At 41.1% G+C, this 26,150-nt stretch overlaps 2 protein-coding genes and 1 long non-coding RNA gene across 5 annotated transcripts in view; 1 reads left to right on the forward strand and 2 right to left on the reverse strand.

Annotated features, from left to right (window-relative positions):
- Positions 1-26,150, forward strand: part of pvrl2l (PVR cell adhesion molecule related 2 like) — a 162,752-nt gene that overhangs the window by 47,508 nt on the left and 89,094 nt on the right. The window lies entirely within an intron of this gene.
- LOC143517266 (uncharacterized) lies at positions 1,935-8,192 on the reverse strand. 2 transcript variants are annotated; one of them, XM_077009577.1, is made up of 5 exons: positions 8,113-8,192; positions 3,752-5,768; positions 3,533-3,661; positions 3,289-3,366; positions 1,935-3,151 (listed from the first exon to the last, which is right to left on the reverse strand). In XM_077009577.1, the coding sequence occupies exons 1-5, from the start codon at positions 8,185-8,187 to the stop codon at positions 2,934-2,936; spliced, it is 2,517 nt and encodes an 838-aa protein (XP_076865692.1). In that variant the 5' UTR covers positions 8,188-8,192; the 3' UTR covers positions 1,935-2,933. The 2 variants fall into 2 exon arrangements, with proteins under 2 accessions (XP_076865692.1, XP_076865691.1); XM_077009576.1 differs by lacking the exon at positions 8,113-8,192 and adding an exon at positions 7,749-7,851.
- Positions 13,785-21,324, reverse strand: LOC143517267 (uncharacterized). Its single transcript, XR_013131910.1, has 5 exons — positions 20,892-21,324; positions 18,430-18,554; positions 14,466-14,628; positions 14,033-14,225; positions 13,785-13,834 (listed from the first exon to the last, which is right to left on the reverse strand). It is a non-coding gene; the product is annotated as an uncharacterized LOC143517267 (long non-coding RNA).

The following is a 26,150-nucleotide window of genomic DNA, read 5'->3' on the forward strand; positions in this document are numbered from 1 at the left end:
TTCAAGTACTTCAATTAAAAATAATAATAATAATAATGAATAAAAAAGAAATTAAGCATGAGCAACCCAAATTTCCAAATCTTTTGTACTTTTTCCACCAGGCTCTACAGGCAGAACTAGAACAAGGCACCCCATAAACTCTCAAACTGTGTGTTTGTGACAAATCATGCAGAAACAACGAATTTCACCAAATAATCACTCAGTGATGTCACTATTAAGTTTCAACAGTAGTTGGCTCTTAAAGTTCTTGCAGTGAAGCTGTGATCGTTTAGCAGAGCATGAGTTCTTCCTGACTGAAAGGTCTCTCACAGGCTGCAGATACAGGAAGACCTGTGGGTGACAGCTTCTTGATGTGAGGAAAGGTGTGGAGTAGATCCACACCTGCAGGGGACAGACATGAAAGGTACCTCTCCAGCTCTCCTACTTGTGATTTTCCCAACTCCATGGATGCAAGAAGTCATCTTCATCAGAGAGGCTGCTGTTTGTGGTGGTGACATCATCCAAGGCAGTATTAATGTGATTTCTGATGTTGTCAGGGCGTGTGGCAAGATAAATCAAAATAATTAGGTCTTCACATTATTCTTACCTTTGTACTGTATAGGCTGTCAAGCTGCTGATGTTTGACATTAAAAGCTACCTGAGCTTCTTACTATATTGCCACCCTGTGGTATGTCACTAAAACAATATAATCCTAAATGACAGTAACATTAAACAGATGTATATAGGTCAATGTCTACCGGTTCACATTTCAATTGATACACAAGTATATTTACACATAAATTCTCTGTGGTCTAGGATGTTTTGAATCTTGGTAGGATGGCATCTCAACCACAGAAAATGGTTGGTTGGCCTCACATACAAAATTTTGCACCAGCTGGTCATGCATTAAACGAGACATGAAATGTTTAAAAGATCCATCCATCCATCCATTAATCGAACTGTTTAATCCTGCTAGTCGGGGTCACTGGCGAAGGCAGGGTACACCATGTTTAAAAGATATGTAACCTAAAAAACAAACATTCACATATCCACAGCAAAAAAAAAAAGAATCTAGTAAACTTACCGCTACGTTTCCTCAAGTTAGATACTGAGTTTTTGAATGCTGAAATGTCTGGAAGACACAACTTAATGTAGCTGCGGCATTGCACTTTTTGTAAGGTAACCAAGCTTTCAATATGAGGCCAAGGGTGTCCCTCCTCGTCTGTATTGCCGATCACCGATTCTGACATTTTCCATCCGTTTGCTACAACTACGACATCCGTTTGCTATTGAGTATGGTCACGTGACAAGACTGCATTTTAGACTACGGCGAAACATTGTCACATGGTAGAGCCTTTTGAAGTCTATCTCTCTGTCAAAATAAAACAGTAAAATGAGGTGTACGGGAGGGATAAAAATAAGGACACGTAGAGCCCAAAGGGGTAAAAAAAGTAAGGAGCTTTTGTCCTTGCTCGTTGTAGCCTAATGTAGGGGAGTAAGAGTACAGTTTATTCTTCATAAATCTACTCAAGTAAACGTAAAACGTATAGTGATTTAAAATTACTCCAAGAAGTATAATTCTTTCATAAACTTTACTTTCATAAAAAGTTAATGTAATGGAGATCCTGACCATATGACTCTTCTGTCCCTCTTTCTCCTACTATCTTTTCTATCCCACTGTTTCTGTCTCTGTCTCCTCTTGGAGTAAATGACTGTTAAGAGTCCAGTCATTCCTCGAGAGCAGAGCAAATCTCAAGGGACTCTGGAAAATGTGTTTTTTTCTCTAAGGACTGCTGGGGAATGTAGGCCCTGGCTTGGGGAATTTGCGACTTACATGCCATAATTATGGTGGCAGTGGCTTCCCTTTGTGGCTGTGACGTGTGGTAATGGGGGAAAATCAAATGTTTCGCTTCTGTTGTAGTGAGGATACAGCAGTCCAAACAAACAGACACACACACACACACACACACACACATACGCGTTTTCGTGAAATATCAGAACACCAGGGGAAACCATACCAAATGGGGACATGCCTTTCTGAGTATTCTAGAAACACAACAAGCAAGATTTTTGTTGCATATAGCACCCACATGATGTCTATCTGTTGATTTTTTCACTAAGTGCTTATTACAAAAAGCTGAGATTTTTCTGGTTTAAGGTATATTTTAGGACAGTTTCAGGTTTATGTTAATTTCTAGGACATGTACGCACACACTCATTTAAGTCTCACACTACCAACATAATAAGGACATAGTAAATACAAGGACCAAGTTACACACTTGGTACAGTACAAGTCAAGGACACACTAGCCACAGATTAAGAAACACAAAACAGGTGAGACGAATGATGTTTTTGAATCTAAATGAGTCCATCAATGTTTTAAAAGTGTGATATCCTGAAACCAAAGTGCTTTACTCTAGCATTTACAGAAGTAAATGTTCTGGCCTTATTCACAAAAACAAGAGCAGTAGGTTGTTAATTGCAAATCCTTTATATAGTCATATTTCCTGCATTTATAAAAGTGAAGTTTCAATACTTTGCATTAAATAATACAAATCACCAGGAATCCAGCTTTACTTTACTGTTTTTAATTCAGTTCTGAACCACATTTTGATTTCTGCATACCATATGCATATCTGCCACATACACTACCAATCTGGTAAACTTAAAACTTTGCTAGTTTTAATAAGGGCCAATTCACATAATGAAAATCTCATCACCTACTAATCCCATGACTAACTGACTGTCCTAAAATTAGTCACTGTGATCACTACTGATTACATACTGTTCAAAATGGGAAATTATTTAATAAATAAAAATGCACTCAAAAAGGAAATAAAATGAATAAGCAGATGAAGTGCAAACAAAGCAGATAAAGTGCAACGAATTGTCCTGAAAAGTGTAACTGAGGTTAAACAATTTTAAGAAACTTTATTTAAGAAAAATCTTGGAGACTACAAACTCTGTCTTCTTTTCAGAGCCACTATTCGGTTTTTTACATAGTATTTGAGGGCAGTCCAGTCACGGTGTTTAAGAGCATCAGGTTCAGATAGTAGGCATGAGACACAGTCTTTCTTACCAGGAACTTGGCAACTGTTTATAAATCGCATTAGATGTTTCTCAACAGCTTGTACCTCATCATCTGACCACTTCTTCTTGCTCTGTGTGATGCCTGCAGACAAATGTACTGTGAAATGCACTCCCAGTTCTCACACAAGCACAAATACAGTAAATGCTAAATGTTTGAAAACCTATAACTGCAGATTACATACAAAAAAACTAAACAAAACATAGTTTAAGTTTCTTTACCAGTAGTCTGTGTGGAATGTTGATGACTTTGGTCAAGAGACAAGTCATGTTTCCGCTTCATCCCTTTATTACCCCGATCTTAAAGAACAGGAAATGTTATCTTAAATATAAGTATAATAAAGTGGACATTTCATGAACATGCAAAGACATTGTCATAAGTCAAACCATGAGACAATTTTGATCAAACATATGCCTACATGAAAGATAATGAAGCTAATAGAGGACAAAAAATGAGCTAGCTTACCATGTGGATTTGAGAACTGTGCACTTTCAGAGGGTGATGGTTCAGGAGTTCTGGAGCTACAGCTTGGCTGAGGATCATCTGACTCTGCCTCATCACTTGATGTATCAGCATTAGAGTCTTCAATTTCATCTGATCAAGAAAAAAAAACATTTGCATACATACATACATACATATATACACACACACACACAGTTTTTACATATTATAAAAGTTCCCTACCTTGTGGATTAATGACAATTTCATCTAACGTAGCACCCTGGAATTCTGATAGTGTCCCTCTTTCCATTGCAATAAGAAGCTTGCTCATTTTGGCAAGTTGCAAAGTACTTTCAGGTAAACGGTAGTATTGGCGATGAATCCTAATGTCATGCCCCAAAAAACTGGCAAGCTGATCCATTTCATTGTCTTTCAAATTCAACACCGTTGACAGAGTTGCAATCTGCTTCCTTAATTTTGTGGATGAAAGGGCTGATGGATTTCTTGCACCACAGGATTCTCCAAACTCACGCAGAACATCTGATCCACGATAAGATGAAAGAGCGTTTGGACGTGCAAACAGGTGTACATTTTCCTCCGGAACCTGACAGATATCTCTATGCTGGACGAGGAGGTCCATGCAATTGACCATATCAGGTGTCAGCAGCACAGCCACCTTCCTGCCCCTCTTGCCACGAATTTCTACTCTTTGGAAGTGTTCACACAGCTTCTTTTCAAAATCACTAAGACCAGAGGCAAGGTCTTCATGAACTGGTGATTTTACTCTTGAAACATAAGACTCCAGCTTCATCCTTGAAGCCTCTCCACCCCTCCTTCTGTTAAAAAGTATGACTTTGGCAAGCACCAACTTGCATAAGCTTGCATAGGTTTTGACATCAGAGTGGTCCTTCAAAGCATGCTGATATTTTGTCATCTCAGTATTTAAAAAGGAGTGCAAAGTTTTGACGTCTTCTGTGAAGGGCAAAACCTGAGGTTTGTTCATTTTTGCCTCATTAAGAGTTGTTCCTGCTGCTGCTGAAATGGACTCATTCCATTTATGCTCTTGGAGAACCCTGAAGCTGCGTGCATCCTCAGCCAGCCTCTCTCTGCCCGTTATTATTGCACTGCATTCCACTGAAGTTGCTATTTTTGATAAACTGTGGCCAAGCTTCAGAGCCAACGATGGAATCCTGTAAGTGTTGGTCTCCTCACAATGCCCAGAAACAGCTCTCACAGATTTTATGACATGGGGAAAATTTGATGGCAAGACAAAATCTTCCATAGACCGAATAGGTGTCAGTCTTCTTGCCTCCAAGAGTAGACGTCCCACCTCTCTCATTTTTTGACGAATGTAATCATTCTTTGTGGAACTTGGGTTCAGCTTGTTGAACATCTGTTCTCCAAAAAGTAATATGTATTTATCATTTCTAATTACAGCAGAAACTTCATCATGTTTCATTTGACACATAACAGTTTTCCAAAATGCTTTGCTAACATCAGGAGGAACACGTGCCATGCAGTTGAGTGACTGAACCATCTTTTTTCTATTCCCAGGCTCATCAACTTTAGGGTTCTGTGGACAGTTTCTAATATGCCTCCAGAGTGACTTCCTTGCATATAGACCCTGGCAGTGTATACAGTGCGTAAACTCTTGAGTGGATCCTAGTTTCTGAGGTCTCCTACGGGCAACCAAATCTCCTTTGCCACTACTTGATATCAAAGCATTATGCAAAAAATTGCCTCTGGTGGTCAACAAACGTAATCGAACTCGTCTTTCTTTTGATTTCTTATCAAAGCTGAATGCTTTTGCTACGTCTGGTTCATTGTGATGTACATACTGCAGGTGTCTTGATATTTTAGAGTATGGCTTCTCACAATAAAGGCAGTACTGCTTCTTTGCGTATCGCCAGCTTTTACTTGAGGTTGGCATTGGAACTACATGAACACAACCCTGATCTGAAGGGGTGCTGGTATCAGGTTCTGTAGGACAGCTTTCACGTGAGCTACTTGCATGAATTTCTGAAGAAGACACTTGACACTGGGAGTTGACAGCTTTGACTGCCCCCTTTTGCTGGATTCGTGTTAACACACTGTCTTTATCATTGTTTCTCTTTAGTTTTTTGGGCGAAATATTACTCAGCATGGCAGACCTGCTACAGCTGGAAAGGTCTGAAGATTCACTGTCTATATTTGGTTCATAGTCTTCATCACTGTAGTCTGTACATTCAGAGTAATCAGTGGATTCATCCATGACAGCAGTCTAAAAAGATAGAACAATGAAAAATGCATAGATGACTACTTTTACACCCATCACAAATTACCATATTTTCCGGACTATAAGGCGCACCTAAAAGCCAAAACTTTTCCCAGAAATCGGATGTGCGCCTTATAATCCGGTGCGCCTTATACAAGTACTGAGTTCCGATATCTGACACAGGAACGTAATACGTACAGAACGTACCCCACGTAAACCAATCAAAGAACACTACGTAATACGTACAGTACCAGTACTTACGCTTACCTACAGGTATGCTGCAAAATAACATTTGTTTTTCCAGAACCCTCGAAAATGGCACCAGTGAAGAGACACGTTTACGAGGCACACTTAAAGCTACAGGCTATCAGTTATGCAGCTGTAAACGGGAATAGAGCAGCTGCGATACAATTTGGCATAAATGAATCTGTCACGTAGGGCTACGCCCCCTCTCCTAGCTGTCACTCCGGTTTCCCTTGTTCCCTCGTGTGTGTGTTGTTCCCTGCTCCTCGATCCCGCCCAGCTCGTCTGTTGCCCCGGTTTCCCTTGTCTGCCACGCCTTGTTATCATCGTCCTCACCTGTGTCTTGTTAGTTCCATGTTTATATAGTCCCTGTATTTCCCCCAGTCTGGTTATCGGTTGTTTTGTGCTATGCATGTATCTCTGTTCACGTTCGCGGTCTCTTGTGTTTGTATTCGTGTTTCCCCGTGTGTTTCAGCCTGTTCCGTTTTCCCTGCCGGGTTTTTGTGAGTACTCCTTGTGTTAAAATGTCATTGTTCAATGTTCGGACTCCCTTAATAATCTGACCCATGCCATCCTTTTTGACTCAGAGTTTGGAATTTCCCTTAATAAATCTCGCTTTCCTCAGCGTTTGTGTCCGCCTCCCTGCTCTGCGCTACGCAGAACGTTACAGAATCTATGGTTTGGAAATGGACGAAACAGGAAAATGAACTGCGTCAAGTAAAGAAGTCGAGACAGAGATTTCATTTCGTTTTCACTTTTTTCCACACATCACTATCCCTGCTGATCTGACTGTGTGTGCTCATCTCACAGACAAAGTTAAAAGGCAAGTGAAGAAAATTAATTCTGAGCTTGCCGTCATTCCGGGAGGATTAAACAAACAACTCCAACCGCTGGACATTGGCGTAAATGGGGCATTTAAAGTTGCGAGTGGCGTGGGAGCAATGGATGATAGACGGCGAACACACGTTTACTAAAACTGGAAGGCAGCGGCGGGCGAGTTACGAGTTATGCCACCGTTTGTGAATGTATTGTGGACGCGTGGGCCAAAGTTTCTGCTGTAACTGTTGTCCGAGCTTTCGCGAAAGCCGGCCTCATTGCTGAACAGCTACCTGGCAACGAGACTGACTCAGACATTGATGAGCGGGAACCCGGAGTGCTCGTTAGTGAAATTGCGCAGCTTTTTAATTCAGACACAGAAGATGAGGACTTTGATGGATTTGTGGGAGAAGAGGAGAAGAAAATTGTGTGTGTTTTGTCAAGTAGTATAATAAACTTTTAAAAATCACCGTTTCGCGTCCTTTACTTTTCTTGTAGACCGTATGTTTTAGCATGTGCCTAATATGGTGCCGTACAGAATACCGGTAAGTACTGTACAGAAATAGTGTCCGTAATTGAGACTGTGCCTTATAGTACGGTGCGCCTTATACGTGGGTCAAATACAGAAAGAGACCCCGTAATTCAGAATGCGCCTTATAATACGGTGCACCTTATAGTCTGGAAAATATGGTATCTGAAGGGATCTGCAGATGTATGTAGCAATGTAATGTAAAATTAATCTCCTACAAACAGGCTTTTGCAATTTGAGTAGGTCAACAAATCTCACAACACAACGCAATTGAATGTTATTTTAAGACTTCCAAAAAGCACTTGAAAGAAATTATCAGATTAAAACTTGTTATAAATGTGTTCATATTATACTAAGTAAATATATTTCTAAAGAATGCACAACCAACTCAAATTTACCCATTCAGCAGGAAGGACAGGTGTGCACCCATCAGAAGCCAGTGAGGGTTCAGGTTCACCAGGAGATCTGGTCATTTTGTCTTCTTGCATGTCACTGCTGACATTCTAAATGAACACACAATAGCAGAAAAAACACAATTAGTAGTTAAAACAGGATCAATTACAGTTTATTAAACATCAATTACGCCAAGGTGAATAATTAGGACCACACACACACACACACACACACACACACTTTCAGGTCCAGTCCAATATCAGGACAAGTTACACTTCAAGCAGGTCGGAATTGGTAAATATGCTCTCTGCACATCTCAACTATTGTAAAACTATGTAAAAATAAAAATTCCATTGCTATCAAATTTACCCATTCAGCAGGAGGGCCAGGTGTGCACCCATCAGAAGCCAGTGAGGGTTCAGGTTCACCAGGAGATCTGGTCATTTTGTCTTTTTGCATGTCACTGCTGACATTCTAAATGAACACACATATTTCATAATCACCATTAATAATGCCACAATAGCAGAAAAAACACAATTAGTAGTTAAAACAGGATCAATTACAGTTTATTAAACATCAATTACGCTAAGGTGAATAATTAGGACCACACACACACACTTTCAGGTCCAGTCCAATATCAGGACAAGTTACACTTCAAGCAGGTCAGAATTGGTGAAATATGCTCTCTGCACATCTCAACTATTGTAAAACTATGTAAAAATAAAAATTCCATTGCTATCAAATTTACCCATTCAGCAGGAGGGACAGGTGTGCACCCATCAGAAGCCAGTGAGGGTTCAGGTTCACCAGGAGATCTGGTCATTTTGTCTTCTTGCATGTCACTGCTGACATTCTAAATGAACACACATATTTCATAATCACCATTAATAATGCCACAATAGCAGAAAAAACACAATTAGTAGTTAAAGCAGGATCAATTACAGTTTATTAAACATCAATTACGCCAAGGTGAATAATTAGGACCACACACACACACACTTTCAGGTCCAGTCCAATATCAGGACAAGTTACACTTCAAGCAGGTCGGAATTGGTGAAATATGCTCTCTGCACATCTCAACTATTGTAAAACTATGTAAAAATAAAAATTCCATTGCTATCAAATTTACCCATTCAGCAGGAGGGCCAGGTGTGCACCCATCAGAAGCCAGTGAGGGTTCAGGTTCACCAGGAGATCTGGTCATTTTGTCTTTTTGCATGTCACTGCTGACATTCTAAATGAACACACATATTTCATAATCACCATTAATAATGCCACAATAGCAGAAAAAACACAATTAGTAGTTAAAACAGGATCAATTACAGTTTATTAAACATCAATTACGCTAAGGTGAATAATTAGGACCACACACACACACACTTTCAGGTCCAGTCCAATATCAGGACAAGTTACACTTCAAGCAGGTCAGAATTGGTGAAATATGCTCTCTGCACATCTCAACTATTGTAAAACTATGTAAAAATAAAAATTCCATTGCTATCAAATTTACCCATTCAGCAGGAGGGACAGGTGTGCACCCATCAGAAGCCAGTGAGGGTTCAGGTTCACCAGGAGATCTGGTCATTTTGTCTTCTTGCATGTCACTGCTGACATTCTAAATGAACACACATATTTCATAATCACCATTAATAATGCCACAATAGCAGAAAAAACACAATTAGTAGTTAAAGCAGGATCAATTACAGTTTATTAAACATCAATTACGCCAAGGTGAATAATTAGGACCACACACACACACACTTTCAGGTCCAGTCCAATATCAGGACAAGTTACACTTCAAGCAGGTCGGAATTGGTGAAATATGCTCTCTGCACATCTCAACTATTGTAAAACTATGTAAAAATAAAAATTCCATTGCTATCAAATTTACCCATTCAGCAGGAGGGCCAGGTGTGCACCCATCAGAAGCCAGTGAGGGTTCAGGTTCACCAGGAGATCTGGTCATTTTGTCTTTTTGCATGTCACTGCTGACATTCTAAATGAACACACATATTTCATAATCACCATTAATAATGCCACAATAGCAGAAAAAACACAATTAGTAGTTAAAACAGGATCAATTACAGTTTATTAAACATCAATTACGCTAAGGTGAATAATTAGGACCACACACACACACACTTTCAGGTCCAGTCCAATATCAGGACAAGTTACACTTCAAGCAGGTCAGAATTGGTGAAATATGCTCTCTGCACATCTCAACTATTGTAAAACTATGTAAAAATAAAAATTCCATTGCTATCAAATTTACCCATTCAGCAGGAGGGACAGGTGTGCACCCATCAGAAGGCAGTGAGGGTTCAGGTTCACCAGGAGATCTGGTCATTTTGTCTTCTTGCATGTCACTGCTGACATTCTAAATGAACACACATATTTCATAATCACCATTAATAATGCCACAATAGCAGAAAAAACACAATTAGTAGTTAAAACAGGATCAATTACAGTTTATTAAACATCAATTACGCTAAGGTGAATAATTAGGACCACACACACACACTTTCAGGTCCAGTCCAATATCAGGACAAGTTACACTTCAAGCAGGTCAGAATTGGTGAAATATGCTCTTTGCACATCTCAACTATTGTAAAACTATGTAAAAATAAAAATTCCATTGCTATCAAATTTACCCATTCAGCAGGAGGGCCAGGTGTGCACCCATCAGAAGCCAGTGAGGGTTCAGGTTCACCAGGAGATCTGGTCATTTTGTCTTTTTGCATGTCACTGCTGACATTCTAAATGAACACACATATTTCATAATCACCATTAATAATGCCACAATAGCAGAAAAAACACAATTAGTAGTTAAAACAGGATCAATTACAGTTTATTAAACATCAATTACGCTAAGGTGAATAATTAGGACCACACACACACACACTTTCAGGTCCAGTCCAATATCAGGACAAGTTACACTTCAAGCAGGTCAGAATTGGTGAAATATGCTCTCTGCACATCTCAACTATTGTAAAACTATGTAAAAATAAAAATTCCATTGCTATCAAATTTACCCATTCAGCAGGAGGGCCAGGTGTGCACCCATCAGAAGCCAGTGAGGGTTCAGGTTCACCAGGAGATCTGGTCATTTTGTCTTTTTGCATGTCACTGCTGACATTCTAAATGAACACACATATTTCATAATCACCATTAATAATGCCACAATAGCAGAAAAAACACAATTAGTAGTTAAAGCAGGATCAATTACAGTTTATTAAACATCAATTACGCCAAGGTGAATAATTAGGACCACACACACACACACTTTCAGGTCCAGTCCAATATCAGGACAAGTTACACTTCAAGCAGGTCGGAATTGGTGAAATATGCTCTCTGCACATCTCAACTATTGTAAAACTATGTAAAAATAAAAATTCCATTGCTATCAAATTTACCCATTCAGCAGGAGGGCCAGGTGTGCACCCATCAGAAGCCAGTGAGGGTTCAGGTTCACCAGGAGATCTGGTCATTTTGTCTTTTTGCATGTCACTGCTGACATTCTAAATGAACACACATATTTCATAATCACCATTAATAATGCCACAATAGCAGAAAAAACACAATTAGTAGTTAAAACAGGATCAATTACAGTTTATTAAACATCAATTACGCTAAGGTGAATAATTAGGACCACACACACACACACTTTCAGGTCCAGTCCAATATCAGGACAAGTTACACTTCAAGCAGGTCAGAATTGGTGAAATATGCTCTCTGCACATCTCAACTATTGTAAAACTATGTAAAAATAAAAATTCCATTGCTATCAAATTTACCCATTCAGCAGGAGGGACAGGTGTGCACCCATCAGAAGCCAGTGAGGGTTCAGGTTCACCAGGAGATCTGGTCATTTTGTCTTCTTGCATGTCACTGCTGACATTCTAAATGAACACACATATTTCATAATCACCATTAATAATGCCACAATAGCAGAAAAAACACAATTAGTAGTTAAAGCAGGATCAATTACAGTTTATTAAACATCAATTACGCCAAGGTGAATAATTAGGACCACACACACACACACTTTCAGGTCCAGTCCAATATCAGGACAAGTTACACTTCAAGCAGGTCGGAATTGGTGAAATATGCTCTCTGCACATCTCAACTATTGTAAAACTATGTAAAAATAAAAATTCCATTGCTATCAAATTTACCCATTCAGCAGGAGGGCCAGGTGTGCACCCATCAGAAGCCAGTGAGGGTTCAGGTTCACCAGGAGATCTGGTCATTTTGTCTTTTTGCATGTCACTGCTGACATTCTAAATGAACACACATATTTCATAATCACCATTAATAATGCCACAATAGCAGAAAAAACACAATTAGTAGTTAAAACAGGATCAATTACAGTTTATTAAACATCAATTACGCTAAGGTGAATAATTAGGACCACACACACACACACTTTCAGGTCCAGTCCAATATCAGGACAAGTTACACTTCAAGCAGGTCAGAATTGGTGAAATATGCTCTCTGCACATCTCAACTATTGTAAAACTATGTAAAAATAAAAATTCCATTGCTATCAAATTTACCCATTCAGCAGGAGGGACAGGTGTGCACCCATCAGAAGGCAGTGAGGGTTCAGGTTCACCAGGAGATCTGGTCATTTTGTCTTCTTGCATGTCACTGCTGACATTCTAAATGAACACACATATTTCATAATCACCATTAATAATGCCACAATAGCAGAAAAAACACAATTAGTAGTTAAAGCAGGATCAATTACAGTTTATTAAACATCAATTACGCCAAGGTGAATAATTAGGACCACACACACACACACTTTCAGGTCCAGTCCAATATCAGGACAAGTTACACTTCAAGCAGGTCAGAATTGGTGAAATGTGCTCTCTGCACATCTTAACTATTGTAAAACTAGGTAAAAATAAAAATTCCATTGCTATCAAATTTACCCATTCAGCAGGAGGGCCAGGTGTGCACCCATCAGAAGCCAGTGAGGGTTCAGGTTCACCAGGAGATCTGGTCATTTTGTCTTTTTGCATGTCACTGCTGACATTCTAAATGAACACACATATTTCATAATCACCATTAATAATGCCACAATAGCAGAAAAAACACAATTAGTAGTTAAAACAGGATCAATTACAGTTTATTAAACATCAATTACGCTAAGGTGAATAATTAGGACCACACACACACACACTTTCAGGTCCAGTCCAATATCAGGACAAGTTACACTTCAAGCAGGTCAGAATTGGTGAAATATGCTCTCTGCACATCTCAACTATTGTAAAACTATGTAAAAATAAAAATTCCATTGCTATCAAATTTACCCATTCAGCAGGAGGGACAGGTGTGCACCCATCAGAAGGCAGTGAGGGTTCAGGTTCACCAGGAGATCTGGTCATTTTGTCTTCTTGCATGTCACTGCTGACATTCTAAATGAACACACATATTTCATAATCACCATTAATAATGCCACAATAGCAGAAAAAACACAATTAGTAGTTAAAGCAGGATCAATTACAGTTTATTAAACATCAATTACGCCAAGGTGAATAATTAGGACCACACACACACTTTCAGGTCCAGTCCAATATCAGGACAATTTACACTTCAAGCTGATCAGAATTGGTGAAATATGCTCTCTGCACATCTCAGCTATTGTAAAACTATGTAAAAATACAAATTCCATTGCTATCTTAAACATTATTGGCAAAAACTAAATGTGTTTAGTACATAGAAAAATGTTAAACAGCAAAACAAATACACAAACAATTAGGACATCACACAGACAACTGTTATGACATTGTAGACTCTACACCAGTCTAAAAATTTCCCATTAAGAATTTTTTGCCATCAACCTTCAGAAAATTTATTAATAAAAAGTCAAAGCACATTAAGGCTTAGCAGGTTATTTAAATTTCACCCCAACAGTGCCTCTGAATGTTATTTCAGGACATCTAAGTGAGTGTTGAGTATATAGACAGATTGTACCTGTGAAATAGTGTTTATTTGTTCCAGTCTCTCAGAAGCCAGAGAAGGTTCAGGTTCACCAAAACGTTTTTTTCTGTAACATGTCTTTCTTTGAAATATTAACTTTAACCTTTTATGACAAAACAAAGTCAATTAGTATACAAAATCATGTAAAATTGTGTAACATTTTACTAACATTCAGCTAAACACCGTCATCCATCACATCTCTATCTCAGATACAAAAACAAACTACCCAAACAGGTGCCCAAATATGGTGCAAGAGATGATCGTTCCCATATATTGTTTTTCAGTGTTTTTTTTTACTCACCAGTGAACGCCACGGCCAAGCACTGTCTCCATAATCGTATGTTATTTCTTCCCCCGGGAGTATATTCTTGATCGCGAATAAACACAGGTGTGGCCTGCCATTAACTACAATTTTCTTCATTTTACAGTTGGCATTTTTTGCATCATCATTCACAAGCCTGCCAAGTGTCCCATCCTCTTCAGAAGCATCAATGCTGAAAGAAACATTCTTATCTTAGATGTATTCCACTCAATACATGAACATTGATGGATTAGTAGTATGTTACAGGAAATATACCAATTGCACAAAATATTTTAATATCTACTATAGATAAACCCCTGAAAAAATAAAAATACAAAATCAGCACATTTCAGGCACAATGTGATTTTATCTTGCATGCAAGTTAGCAACTAGACTAACAGAGAAATGTTTAGAAATTTACAGCGTGACGTACCACCATGAGCTTCCATTCCACTCAAAGTCAAACAAAAACCCATTTTGTTTTTCTGTATATCTTCTTTGTCTTTTAAAACTCTCCTTTTGTGAAATAAGTTTTCCTTTATATTCAAGCACAAAGCATCCACTCTCAATGTGCATGAGGGCAAACACTCCCCTTCCTAAAATAGAACAGAAATTAAATGTAAAGGACATTTTTGTTTAATTTAAAGACAATGAATCTAAAATGCAAAGATTTTGGAGGATGCTGCTGCTAAATAAAGAGCTCTAACATGTACATTGATCATGTAAGCAGAGGACAGTAACGACTAAGCATCTTCAGGCATCAAATAGAAATGGTTGTATAAAATAACCAACAAATTATTGGGTTAAAAAAAGTAATTGAGATATATGTTGCAAAGGGCTGCAGAACAGTACCCAGGGCTGCTGGATCTAAAGCTGACAAGGATATAATCTGCTACGGTACATTTCAAAACTAGTTGGTCAGGGTGTAAGGATGAGGTTGGTTGGTTGGTCAGGGTGTAAGGATGAGGTTGGTTGGTTGGTCAGGGTGTAAGGATGAGGTTGGTTGGTTGGTCAGGGTGTAAGGATGAGGTTGGTTGGCTGGTCAGGGTGTAAGGATGAGGTTGGTTTGTTGGTCAGGGTGTAAGGATGAGGTTGGTTTGTTGGTCAGGGTGTAAGGATGAGGTTGGTTTGTTGGTCAGGGTGTAAGGATGAGGTTGGTTGGTTGGTCAGGGTGTAAGGATGAGGTTGGTTGGTTGGTCAGGGTGTAAGGATGAGGTTGGTTGGTTGGTCAGGGTGTAAGGATGAGGTTGGTTGGTTGGTCAGGGTGTAAGGATGAGGTTGGTTGGTTGGTCAGGGTGTAAGGATGAGGTTGGTTGGTTGGTCAGGGTGTAAGGATGAGGTTGGTTGGTTGGTTGGTTGGTCAAGGTGTAAGGATGAGGTTGGTTGGTTGGTTGGTCAGGGTGTAAGGATGAGGTTGGTTGGTTGGTTGGTTGGTCAGGGTGTAAGGATGAGGTTGGTTGGTTGGTTGGTCAGGGTGTAAGGATGAGGTTGGTTGGTTGGTTGGTTGGTCAGGGTGTAAGGATGAGGTTGGTTTGTTGGTCAGGGTGTAAGGATGAGGTTGGTTTGTTGGTCAGGGTGTAAGGATGAGGTTGGTTTGTTGGTCAGGGTGTAAGGATGAGGTTGGTTGGTTGGTCAGGGTGTAAGGATGAGGTTGGTTGGTTGGTCAGGGTGTAAGGATGAGGTTGGTTGGTTGGTCAGGGTGTAAGGATGAGGTTGGTTGGTTGGTCAGGGTGTAAGGATGAGGTTGGTTGGTTGGTCAGGGTGTAAGGATGAGGTTGGTTGGTTGGTCAGGGTGTAAGGATGAGGTTGGTTGGTTGGTTGGTCAGGGTGTAAGGATGAGGTTGGTTGGTTGGTTGGTCAGGGTGTAAGGATGAGGTTGGTTGGTTGGTTGGTCAGGGTGTAAGGATGAGGTTGGTTGGTTGGTTGGTCAGGGTGTAAGGATGAGGTTGGTTGGTTGGTTGGTCAGGGTGTAAGGATGAGGTTGGTTGGTTGGTCAGGGTGTAAGGATGAGGTTGGTTGGTTGGTCAGGGTGTAAGAATGAGGTTGGTTGGTTGGTCAGGGTGTAAGAATGAGGTTGGTTGGTTGGTCAGGGTGTAAGGATGAGGTTGGTTGGTTGGTCAGGGTGTAAGGATGAGGTTGGTTGGTTGGTCAGGGTGTAAGGATGAGGTTGGTTGGTTGGTCAGGGTGTAAGGATGAGGTTGGTTGGTTGGTCAGGGTGTAAGGATGAGGTTGGTTGGTTGGTCAGGGTGTAAGGATGAGGTTGGTTGGTTGGTCAGGGTGTAAGGATGAGGTTGGTTGGTTGGTCAGGGTGTAAGGATGAGGTTGGTTGGTTGGTTAGGGTGTAAGGATGAGGTTGGTTGGTTGGTCAGGGTGTAAGAATGAGGTTGGTTGGTTGGTTAGGGTGTAAGGATGAGGTTGGTTGGTTGGTCAGGGTGTAAGGATGAGGTTGGTTGGTTGGTCAGGGTGTAAGAATGAGGTTGGTTGGTTGGTTGGTCAGGGTGTAAGGATGAGGTTGGTTGGTCAGGGTGTAAGGATGAGGTTGGTTGGTCAGGGTGTAAGGATGAGGTTGGTTGGTCAGGTTGTAAGGATGAGGTTGGTTGGTTGGTTGGTCAGGGTGTAAGGATGAGGTTGGTTGGTCAGGGTGTAAGGATGAGGTTGGTTGGTCAGGGTGTAAGGATGAGGTTGGTTGGTCAGGGTGTAAGGATGAGGTTGGTTGGTCAGGGTGTAAGGATGAGGTTGGTTGGTCAAGGTGTAAGGATGAGGTTGGTTGGTCAAGGTGTAAGGATGAGGTTGGTTGGTCAAGGTGTAAGGATGAGGTTGGTTGGTCAAGGTGTAAGGATGAGGTTGGTTGGTTGGTCAGGGTGTAAGGATGAGGTTGGTTGGTTGGTTGGTCAGGGTGTAAGGATGAGGTTGGTTGGTTGGTTGGTCAGGGTGTAAGGATGAGGTTGGTTGGTTGGTCAGGGTGTAAGGATGAGGTTGGTTGGTCAGGGTGTGGCCACTCTGGGATCTCTGTGCTTTACACCGTGGTCCCGGGGGAACTGAATTTTCCACTTGTGGGATCAATAAAGTTTAAGTTTAGTTTAAGGATGAGGTTGGTTGGTCAGGGTGTAAGGATGAGGTAATAAAGCTAGAGTGGAGTCCGTGAGTTATAGTTACACAGGGTGCCTTATAGCATAGGTGGACATTAACAGTGCAAGTGGGGCTGGGGATGGCATTAGTCACTGGGTGTGTATAACGTATCAAGGGGCGGGTGTGATGCAACCGCAAGTTTTAAAATAATTTATTAAATGAAATAAACAATAGAACCAAGGAGAACAATCAGGTAGAAGGGGATGTACACTAAAGGGTACATAAACTTAATGACACAGCAAACAAGCAACACACTACCAGAACAAAAATATTAAACATGCTACCAGAGACCTAGTTCAACTCAAGACGACAGACATACAAGCAATCACGAATGCATATTTCTAATATAATCAACCGAGATAAAAGAACAGAATAAAACATACAGTTTTAAACACTAGGGGTACAGAACACAGGAATCTAGTTACTGTGTTCGTGTTATATTCTTAAATGCAGAACACTTATCGGGAGGGTGGAATGACGGAAGGACAACGCTAGACTGAAAGCATAAAACTACGAGAGAATAACCAGGTAGGGAACACTAGATCAGGGAAAATAGACTATGGCAAAAGACAATGAGCTCAGAGGGAAACAGAAATGTCACGGGCAAGTAGGAAACATGGTAAGGAACATAAGGAAGACCAAACAGAACTGACCAAACCGGAATACTGGGGAAGCAAGGGAGAAACGATAAGCAGGCAAGGAGAGATCAGCGCACAGGAAAACAGGTAGATGTAAAAACACAAAGCACTCTAGAAAACAAAACCTAGACAAAGACAGAGAGACTACACGGAATGGAGAGCAGAGCAAGGCAGGGCAGGATAAAGGAGTACTCACAAACACAATGACTGACGCAGATGGCTGAAACAGAAGGACTAAAATACACTGGGACAGGGAAACTAAACAAGACACAGGTGGGAACACTGAGGACAGGGGCGTGACAGACAGAAGGGAACTATGGCAATGGGGAAACAAGGCAGGACAATCGAGGGGGGCGGAGTTGGGCATGACAGTGTGCCAGTATGGATCTATTCTGTAATTAGTGTTTGATGATGAAATAGGTAAAAATTTATATGGAACTGGTGGGACGGAGTACACATTAACGGTGTCAATGGGGCCAGGTGTAGACTGGGTATGGTGGTGTGGGCTTAATGTAGTGAAATGTGGATGAAGAGATGTGTCTACTTGAAAACCTTCAATTAAGAACTTCACCTTCATGTGCTAAACCAAATCATGAAGTCATTAAGGAAAACTCATGAATTAAGGCTTACCTTTATATGCATTTATGAGTCTTTCTTCAAACCAAGGTTTATCTTTTTGAGAAATAACATGCCCAGTAGCATCTTCTACCGGACTAAGCCTGGTTCTTCTTTTTGACATGTTTGTACAGGATTGTCTAGGGACAATAAAATTCTGAATTACATGGAAATAAACATTAAATGTTTATTCATTTTAGGTCAGCCTAAAAACATCTTAATTCCAATTCCAATCTTAATTCCAATAAAAAATTCTAGAAGCATAATAACTTCAAAACAAACACAAAAAGGCCCTCGTGCTTTTCAGAATACTGGATGTTCTTTTTGAATATGTAGACCAGACACTGACAATTTTTACAGCTTTAACTTAAATATGTTGCCTTTATGTTGATCGCCTCTAAAATATGTATTTGGAAATATCAATACATAAATACTTTAGATAATTCCAGTAAGTGAATGTCTGTTTATCGTTGCTTCTTTAAAACTGCAATTAACCATTATTTCCTAAACTAAAGTTGAGTTAAAAAAAAAAAAAAAAAAAAAAAAAAACCCTATTTTCACAGCACTATTTATAAAGCGATTCGTTCTCACAGAATACCTCACTCTGCTTCCTCTGCTCCCCTCCCCCACTCTGCAAAGCTCAAAACGTAACTGGCACCCCTCCCCCATTCTAATGCAGACAGGATTAGGGTTACAGATCTCAATCGACTAAATATTTGGTATATTTCTAGAAATGTTCAAAATATACATTTTCCTAACAATTACATATATATATATATATATATACATATATATATATATACACATACATACATACATACATATATATATATAATATATATATATATATATACACATACATACATACATACATTATATAAATTCAGCACAACTTTCTGACGTCCGCCATTTCACAACTGCAAACGTCACCAGTGCACCTTCCCCCACCCGAACAGCAACTTGCACTGCCCAGCTAAATCCCTCAAAGTTCAGAACTCGCCACTCTAGCCCTAACCCTAACTCCTTCCCCTCTCTGCTTAGTCTCCACCCCTCCCCCACTCTGCAAAGCTGAGAAACGTAACTGGCACCCCTCCTCCCCCATTCTAATGCGGACAGGATTAGGGTTAGCGTATTACAGATCTCAATCGACAACGTATTTGGAATATTTCTGGAAATGTTCAAAATATACATTCAAAATATACATTTTCCTAACAATTAAATAAGTTATATATGTGTAAATATATGTTTAAATTCAGCACAACTTTCTGACGTCCGCCATTTCACAACTGCAAACGTCACCAGTGCACCTTCCCCCACCCGAACAGCAACTTGCACTGCCCAGCTAAATCCCTCAAAGTTCAGAACTCGCCACTCTAACCCTAACCCTAACCCTAACTCCTCCCCCTCTCTGCTTAGTCTCCACCCCTCCCCCACTCTGCAAAGCTGAGAAACGTAACTGGCACCCCTCCTCCCCCATTCTAATGCGGACAGGATTAGGGTTAGCGTATTACAGATCTCAATCGACTAAGTATTTGGAATATTTCTGGAAATGTTCAAAATATACATTCAAAATATACATTTTCCTAACAATTAAATAAATTATATATGTGTAAATATATGTTTAAATTCAGCACAACTTTCTGACGTCCGCCATTACACAACTGTCTCCACCCTTCCCCCACTCTGCCGTGTTGAAAAAGCATGTAATACCGCTCGCGCAAAGGAACTGACACGGAGCCAGAGTAAAGCTGGGCATACACTGTACGATATTTTAAATGGTGTACTCAGCTCCATCTCAAACTGTACGACTAAATCGCAGGGTTTAAAAGGAGAGTCGGCTCGTAGAGCTGCTTCAACAGTGCGATACTCTCACGAGGAGCGATTTGAATATCAAACATGTTTGATATTCTTGCGACGCTGCGATTTCTGATCGGGAGTTGGTCGTGAGGTGTGAATCGCTCCTCGTTTACCTGTGTAAACTATACGATGCACGACACGCGATTGAGCCGAAACTCAGCCCGATCGCAAAGATAGTCACACGAGTGAAAAATCGGCTGAAAATGGGCCAAAAATCGCACAGTGTACGCCCAGCTTTAAGCGGCGTGTAACAAAAACCCAATTATGATGACTGACGAGAGCTGAATCGACTAAGTGGAGATTTGGATATATCTAATTCGAAGATGTCAAATTTATTACATAATTTATATAAAAACAACTACATAACACGGATCCCTTGCTGTTACTTATACTGATAAAATAACTCGTAAAGAAATCTAAGTCTGATAAACTGGACGGACACTTGCCAGGTTAAACATACGAATTTAACAGCAAAGTGTTTCACTCTAGGTAACGCATTTAAAAGTAATTTGTTCTAAGCGCATGAAGAAAGAAAAACAAATTAATATAGACACGTATATAATAAGGTTGTCAAATACTCTAAAAACATTAACAAGAAAAAAATATGTTTTTTAACTTACCACATCCACGCAGGTAATAAAAGCTCTCCGTCCAACTTCTCCAATTTTCCCGGGAAAAACGTGACGTAATTTTGCCGCGAACGCTCGAAGGATTATTTGTTTATCTAATGAGTATTGGATGGATTGGATGCTTCCTAGTAGACTACTGACGTCACATCCGGGAATAGCTGACGCGTCTTCCGAAGTGTGCGTGGCTTTGCTTGCAGTTCCTCAATAATCCGCTGGTGGCGTGCACACACTTCAGCCAAATTGCCACACCCACACCCAGATTTGTTCTGACGATTGTTAAAATTTAGTACTTTCGCGATATCAATTACAGAGATACATTATACCTCTCTGAACACCGTAGCATCGTCAGAAAAGTTAGGACATGGTTTTTGGTACTGACTTTTACATGAGTCCTAACTTCGTGACTGTGTATTATGACATTTGTACTGATTTTTCACAAAAACACACACACACACACACACACACACACACACACACACACACACACACACACACGTGTCCACCCACACATACAGTGAAAGAGCCATAGAAACAGGGAGATGGTGACAGAAGTGATGCACCTTGCTTCCACATTGCTAGTTTACATGCTGCTGAAGTAATTGTGGTCAACAGAGCCCTGTTAGAGCATTGCTAGCTAACAGCGTCACTTAGCGAAAATCAATTCTAACAGAGTGATCAAACCTGCACTGCCCTAATGAGAAGTGAAAGCTGGTGCAGTAAATAGACCATAATAACCAACCTCTCTCTCTCTCTCTCTCTCTCTCTCTCTCTCTCCCTCTCTCTATCCCTCTCATTCTCTCCCCATCTCTTTCTCCCTCTCTCTGCCTCTCTATCTTTCCCACTCCCCCCTTCTCTCCGTGTCATCTCAGGCTCCTTCCTCCTCTGCATGGTGCGTTCTGCGTGTGCACGCTGCTGGTGTAAATGTGCATGCCTAGGACAGGAAACTGTTTCTAATGGCACTCAAATGAATATTGCAGCCTGGTCGCTGGATAGCCTGCGGCCCCTAGCAACAGGGCATGAGGGTGGCTGAATAATGGAGGAAGTGCACATACACATACAGTGACCTAGCTCTGAGAGCAACCAACTACCCCTCCACCCTCGTTCTCTCGCTTCCCCCCTTCGTTCCCTCCTTCCACTCTTGGTAATGGCTAAAAAGTTCCAATTCGTTCTACAAGTTCATGAATGACACGTAACAAGGAAGTAGTCAGTGGTCTAACCTTGGCTGGAATGTCTTGTGGAATGTTCTTTAATGTGTGTGTGTTTATACTTCTGTTCCCTTGTGAGATAAACTTGTGAGTTTCTCCCTGTTGTGGTTTGGGGTTGGTCCCTCTCCCACCTGTTCACACCGCTTCCACACCACCCTTAAACCCTCCTGCTCTCCCCTCTTATTCTTGCCTTGTTTACCTTCTGTCTCTCTTTCTCTCTCTCTCTCTCTCTCTCTCCCCCTCTCTCTCACTCTCTTTCTCACTCTCTTTCTGTCTTCCTCCTCTCTCACTGTTGTTTGCTCACCCTTTCTGCCACCCTTTACCACCTTGCACTCATTAGCCTGCTTCTCCTCCTTTCCTCTCCTTTCATCTCTACCTTCTCTTTTTCTCTCTGCCCCCATTCTGTCTCCTCTTTTATCACTCCACCCACAGATTTTGGAGTATCTTGTTCTATCATTCACCTCCACCCCCCTGCCTCCCCCCTCCGAGAGTCAGGTGCAGGCTGAATGAATGTTGGCTGTCAATTATTTAATAAGAAAGGGAGAGCAGCCCTTAAGCAGCGCTCATGCATAATGTATGGGGATGGAGGCTGGAGAATTGCTATTGAATTAATGTATGTGTAAATGCTCGGCCAAATGTACAGACACACACACACATATTGATATGGACACATAATCCTGTCCTGAAGAGCAGTCTATGGAATAATCCACTCCCACATGTTGCATGTGTGTGAATGTATCTCTATGTGATGAAACATTAATAATCAACAATTTGATTTACTGACAGTACATTTTCTAATTAAACCTGAATTGCTTTTTTGGAATATTGATTTAGAATGGCAATACCAGATTTGTAGACCTTCCAACACAATAGCTGGGTGCAATTATTCATTATCAGCCAGGATAGAACAGTAATATAATGAACGAAAATAGGTACACAAGCTAAGGAAAGCCCCTGTAACAAGATCCCTGTTGTATTAATGCTTTGTAAAGTATTGCATGTCTCATTGGCCTTTAAATGGCTGTCTCATTCTGAGCAGAGTTGGGGTTGTTGGCGAAGGTTATTCACTAGTGGTGCTGATCACCTAACATGTGAACTGGGCAGATAGACCTGCCTCACATGCACATGTCTCTATAGTGCATCCGTGAGGGAGAAAAAGATATGGCCTCCATTTAGAAGCTCTCTCTTAGGGTGTAGGATTTCACTGCAACACACACACACACACACACACACACACACACACACATACAGTTATATCTCCAGGGAAGAAGAGATCAGGCTTCTGTGCAGTATGTGCTGTTAGAGTCCCCTGTGGATAAAAGGTGAAAAATAAGAAGACCCCAGACCCCCTTCAGAAACACAACTGGTATCATATATTAACTTCTAACATCTCCACGATTCTAACAAATTCTCCCTGGTAAGGAAGTGCTGTAGACCATGTATTGATGCATGATTTTACTGAACATACACATAACACACACACCATATACATACACAGGTACACACATACACACATCAAGTCAGGGGTTTTCTATTGTTTCCTCTGTGCCAGGTCGTAACCAATGAGCCAAATAAATGAAAACACTGGATATGATGAACAAGGGAGGAGAGAGAGAGGGTGATGGAGTGATGGGGAGGGAGAGATAGAGAGACAGAAGGAGAGAATGAGGGGGGATAGAGGGAGTAGGAGAGGAGGAGACAGAGGAGGAGAGAGAGGGAGTAGGAGAGGATTACAGAGGGATATCTGCATTATTGCAAGAAGTGAGGTGAGTACCAGTGGAGACGGCCCAGCAGATAAAGGCAACCAGATGAAAGGATGGAAAACTGAGAAACCCACAAGATGAAAGAGTGGAATGAAGGAGGGAGACGGACAGGCCGCAGGAGGACCGGCAGAGATGAAAGCGAGGCACAGAAGAATGCGGAGGAGGGCATGCCATGACCTTGAGAGAGGGAGAGGTCATCAGTGGGTGGGTGGGGGGCACAAGGACATGGATGCAAGGGGGAGGAAAGGAGAGACAGAAGTGGGATTCAGACAGTGTGTGTCTCAATACGTGTGAGTGTTTATCCTCCACCTTGTATTCAGAGCACTGGCAGGACCCCATTGTGTGCCAGTCTGATAGGGGGCGTGTGAGAGAGACTGAGAGGGGGATGACTATGAAGATTAGTAGGGAGTGAGGGACGGCAGGGAGTTAGAGTTAAGAGAAAAAGGGGGTGAGTCAGAGGGAGGAATAATGTAGCATTGGGAATGTGTGATATCTGGAGTGGGAGATGGAAACCTGGATGTGGGCGTGGGAGAGTCGAGGCTGTGAACGCAACATCAAGACAGATGGAGCAAAGATGGAGTGAAGGTGGGGAGAAACGGGTAGAGGGTCAGGGGAACAGGCACTAGTGACGTGACCTGGTATAACCCTGTGCTCTAGCTGTTTGGCCACAAGTCTGCGTGTATTGGTGGGTGTGTGTGTGTATGCATGCAGCAAAGACCTTTTAATATGGCATAGGTATCTTCACTGCGCCAATAGGAAACACCAGGGTCATGCAGTGTGTGTGTGTGTGTGTGTGTGTGTGTGTGTGTGTGTGTGTGTGTGTGTGTGTGTGTGTGTGTGTGTTGCACATAGATTATAATGAGCTCTACTGCTGCATTCTCCATTTCCCCTCCTCTGTAAACTGCTATTTTTGCATTAATACTTTAGTTAGCTCATTTCACATGACTCTGTTTCTGCATCTCTCTCTTATGCCTTCTGCTTCCTCACCCTATTACAAACACTTCCCTTTACTACAAACCCCTCCCTCTACCATGAACTCCTCACCACGGCATGATCTTCCGCCCCAATTACAACCTCATAGACACTGAAAGTAACCAGGTTCACTCAAATGTACTGGTGCTCCGCCTTAAATACCTCACCTTTTTGTCTTCCAATTTCACTTGTCTGTTTTTGTGGTTATGGGAGGTAGGACTATGCGTAATTACAGATTTAATGCTCAACTGGCTCCTCATCGGTCATGGCAGTGAAGTGTGATGAAATCATAGCCTGTCACCATTTTAATGAAGCCTTCTAAATCCATACTTGCTATATCTGCCCTCTGCAGTATATTATAAATCAGTGAACCGAACATGTAAAGAGTCCACAGCGAGAACAACAGGAGTGATGGGGACAGCACATGCCCCCATGAAATTCCATGTGCGCCCTGCGGTTGCACCCTTGAGGGGCAAATACGATCGCTGTGCTAATTTTCGTGTTTTCGCTGCTCGTCACAATTGCGTGCACGGCAATATGGACGTCATGCGAGCTTTCACGCATACGTGGAACAAGCTGAAAGCTAACCAGCACACGAACTCCTCCACCATAGCAATAACCCAGGAGAAGGTCACAGTGATGTGCTAAAGCTCCCCTTGCACTCACTGGCTCGGAGAGCGGCACACATCGAGGTCAGCTGCACCTCACACAGAGGCAGTGAAAGACAAATGAGGGAAATCTGCAGAGATAAAGGAGACGTTGACTGCAGTTATGAAGAAATGTCAACATTGACTATAAAACATGATAAAATCTTCATCTGAGTTATAATAAAAAATAACTTGTTTAAACAGTCAAGGCCAATGATGGAATGGAAACCTCTAGGAGATTGATCAGATGTTCAGATCTGGTCAAATCATTTTTCCCCCCAACTGGGGTCTATTGCAAAATGTATGCAATGAATTGCAACATGTCCTTGTAAGTGCTGTAATTTTATCAAATTTTTCAGAAAAATGGGTTATGAAAGGATTTTCAAAGCCTTTGCCATCACTCCACAGTCAGGCAGCACAAGCGTAAGAGATTCATCACTCGTGTCCTGGGTGTCTTGGAAAGATTAGTGCAGAAGCACACTCTAGAATCATCCAACCGTTGACAGATAAAGCTATGCAGACATCTCTTGATATTGCTTGTGGTCATGAGTCTGTAAAAATGTTTTTTTTTACCCCAACACATAGTTCTTTGTAAATGAACCAACTCAGTTCTGTTAAAATGAAAAAGAAAGGGAACTACTGTATCTGTGACTGACTTCAGCT

The sequence above is a fragment of the Brachyhypopomus gauderio genome, chromosome 6 (assembly GCF_052324685.1).
Source record: "Brachyhypopomus gauderio isolate BG-103 chromosome 6, BGAUD_0.2, whole genome shotgun sequence".
NCBI lineage: Eukaryota > Metazoa > Chordata > Actinopteri > Gymnotiformes > Hypopomidae > Brachyhypopomus > Brachyhypopomus gauderio.

Coding starts and splice junctions, on each gene's coding strand:
- LOC143517266 (XM_077009576.1), bottom strand. CDS start 7,838: ATGCAAGAAGACAAAATGACCAGATCTCCTGGTGAACCTGAACCCTCA. Junction 3,662..3,751: donor AATTGTCATTAATCCACAAG/GTAGGGAACTTT, acceptor TTTCTTGATCAG/ATGAAATTGAAGACTCTAAT. Junction 3,367..3,532: donor ACAGTTCTCAAATCCACATG/GTAAGCTAGCTC, acceptor CTGTTCTTTAAG/ATCGGGGTAATAAAGGGATG.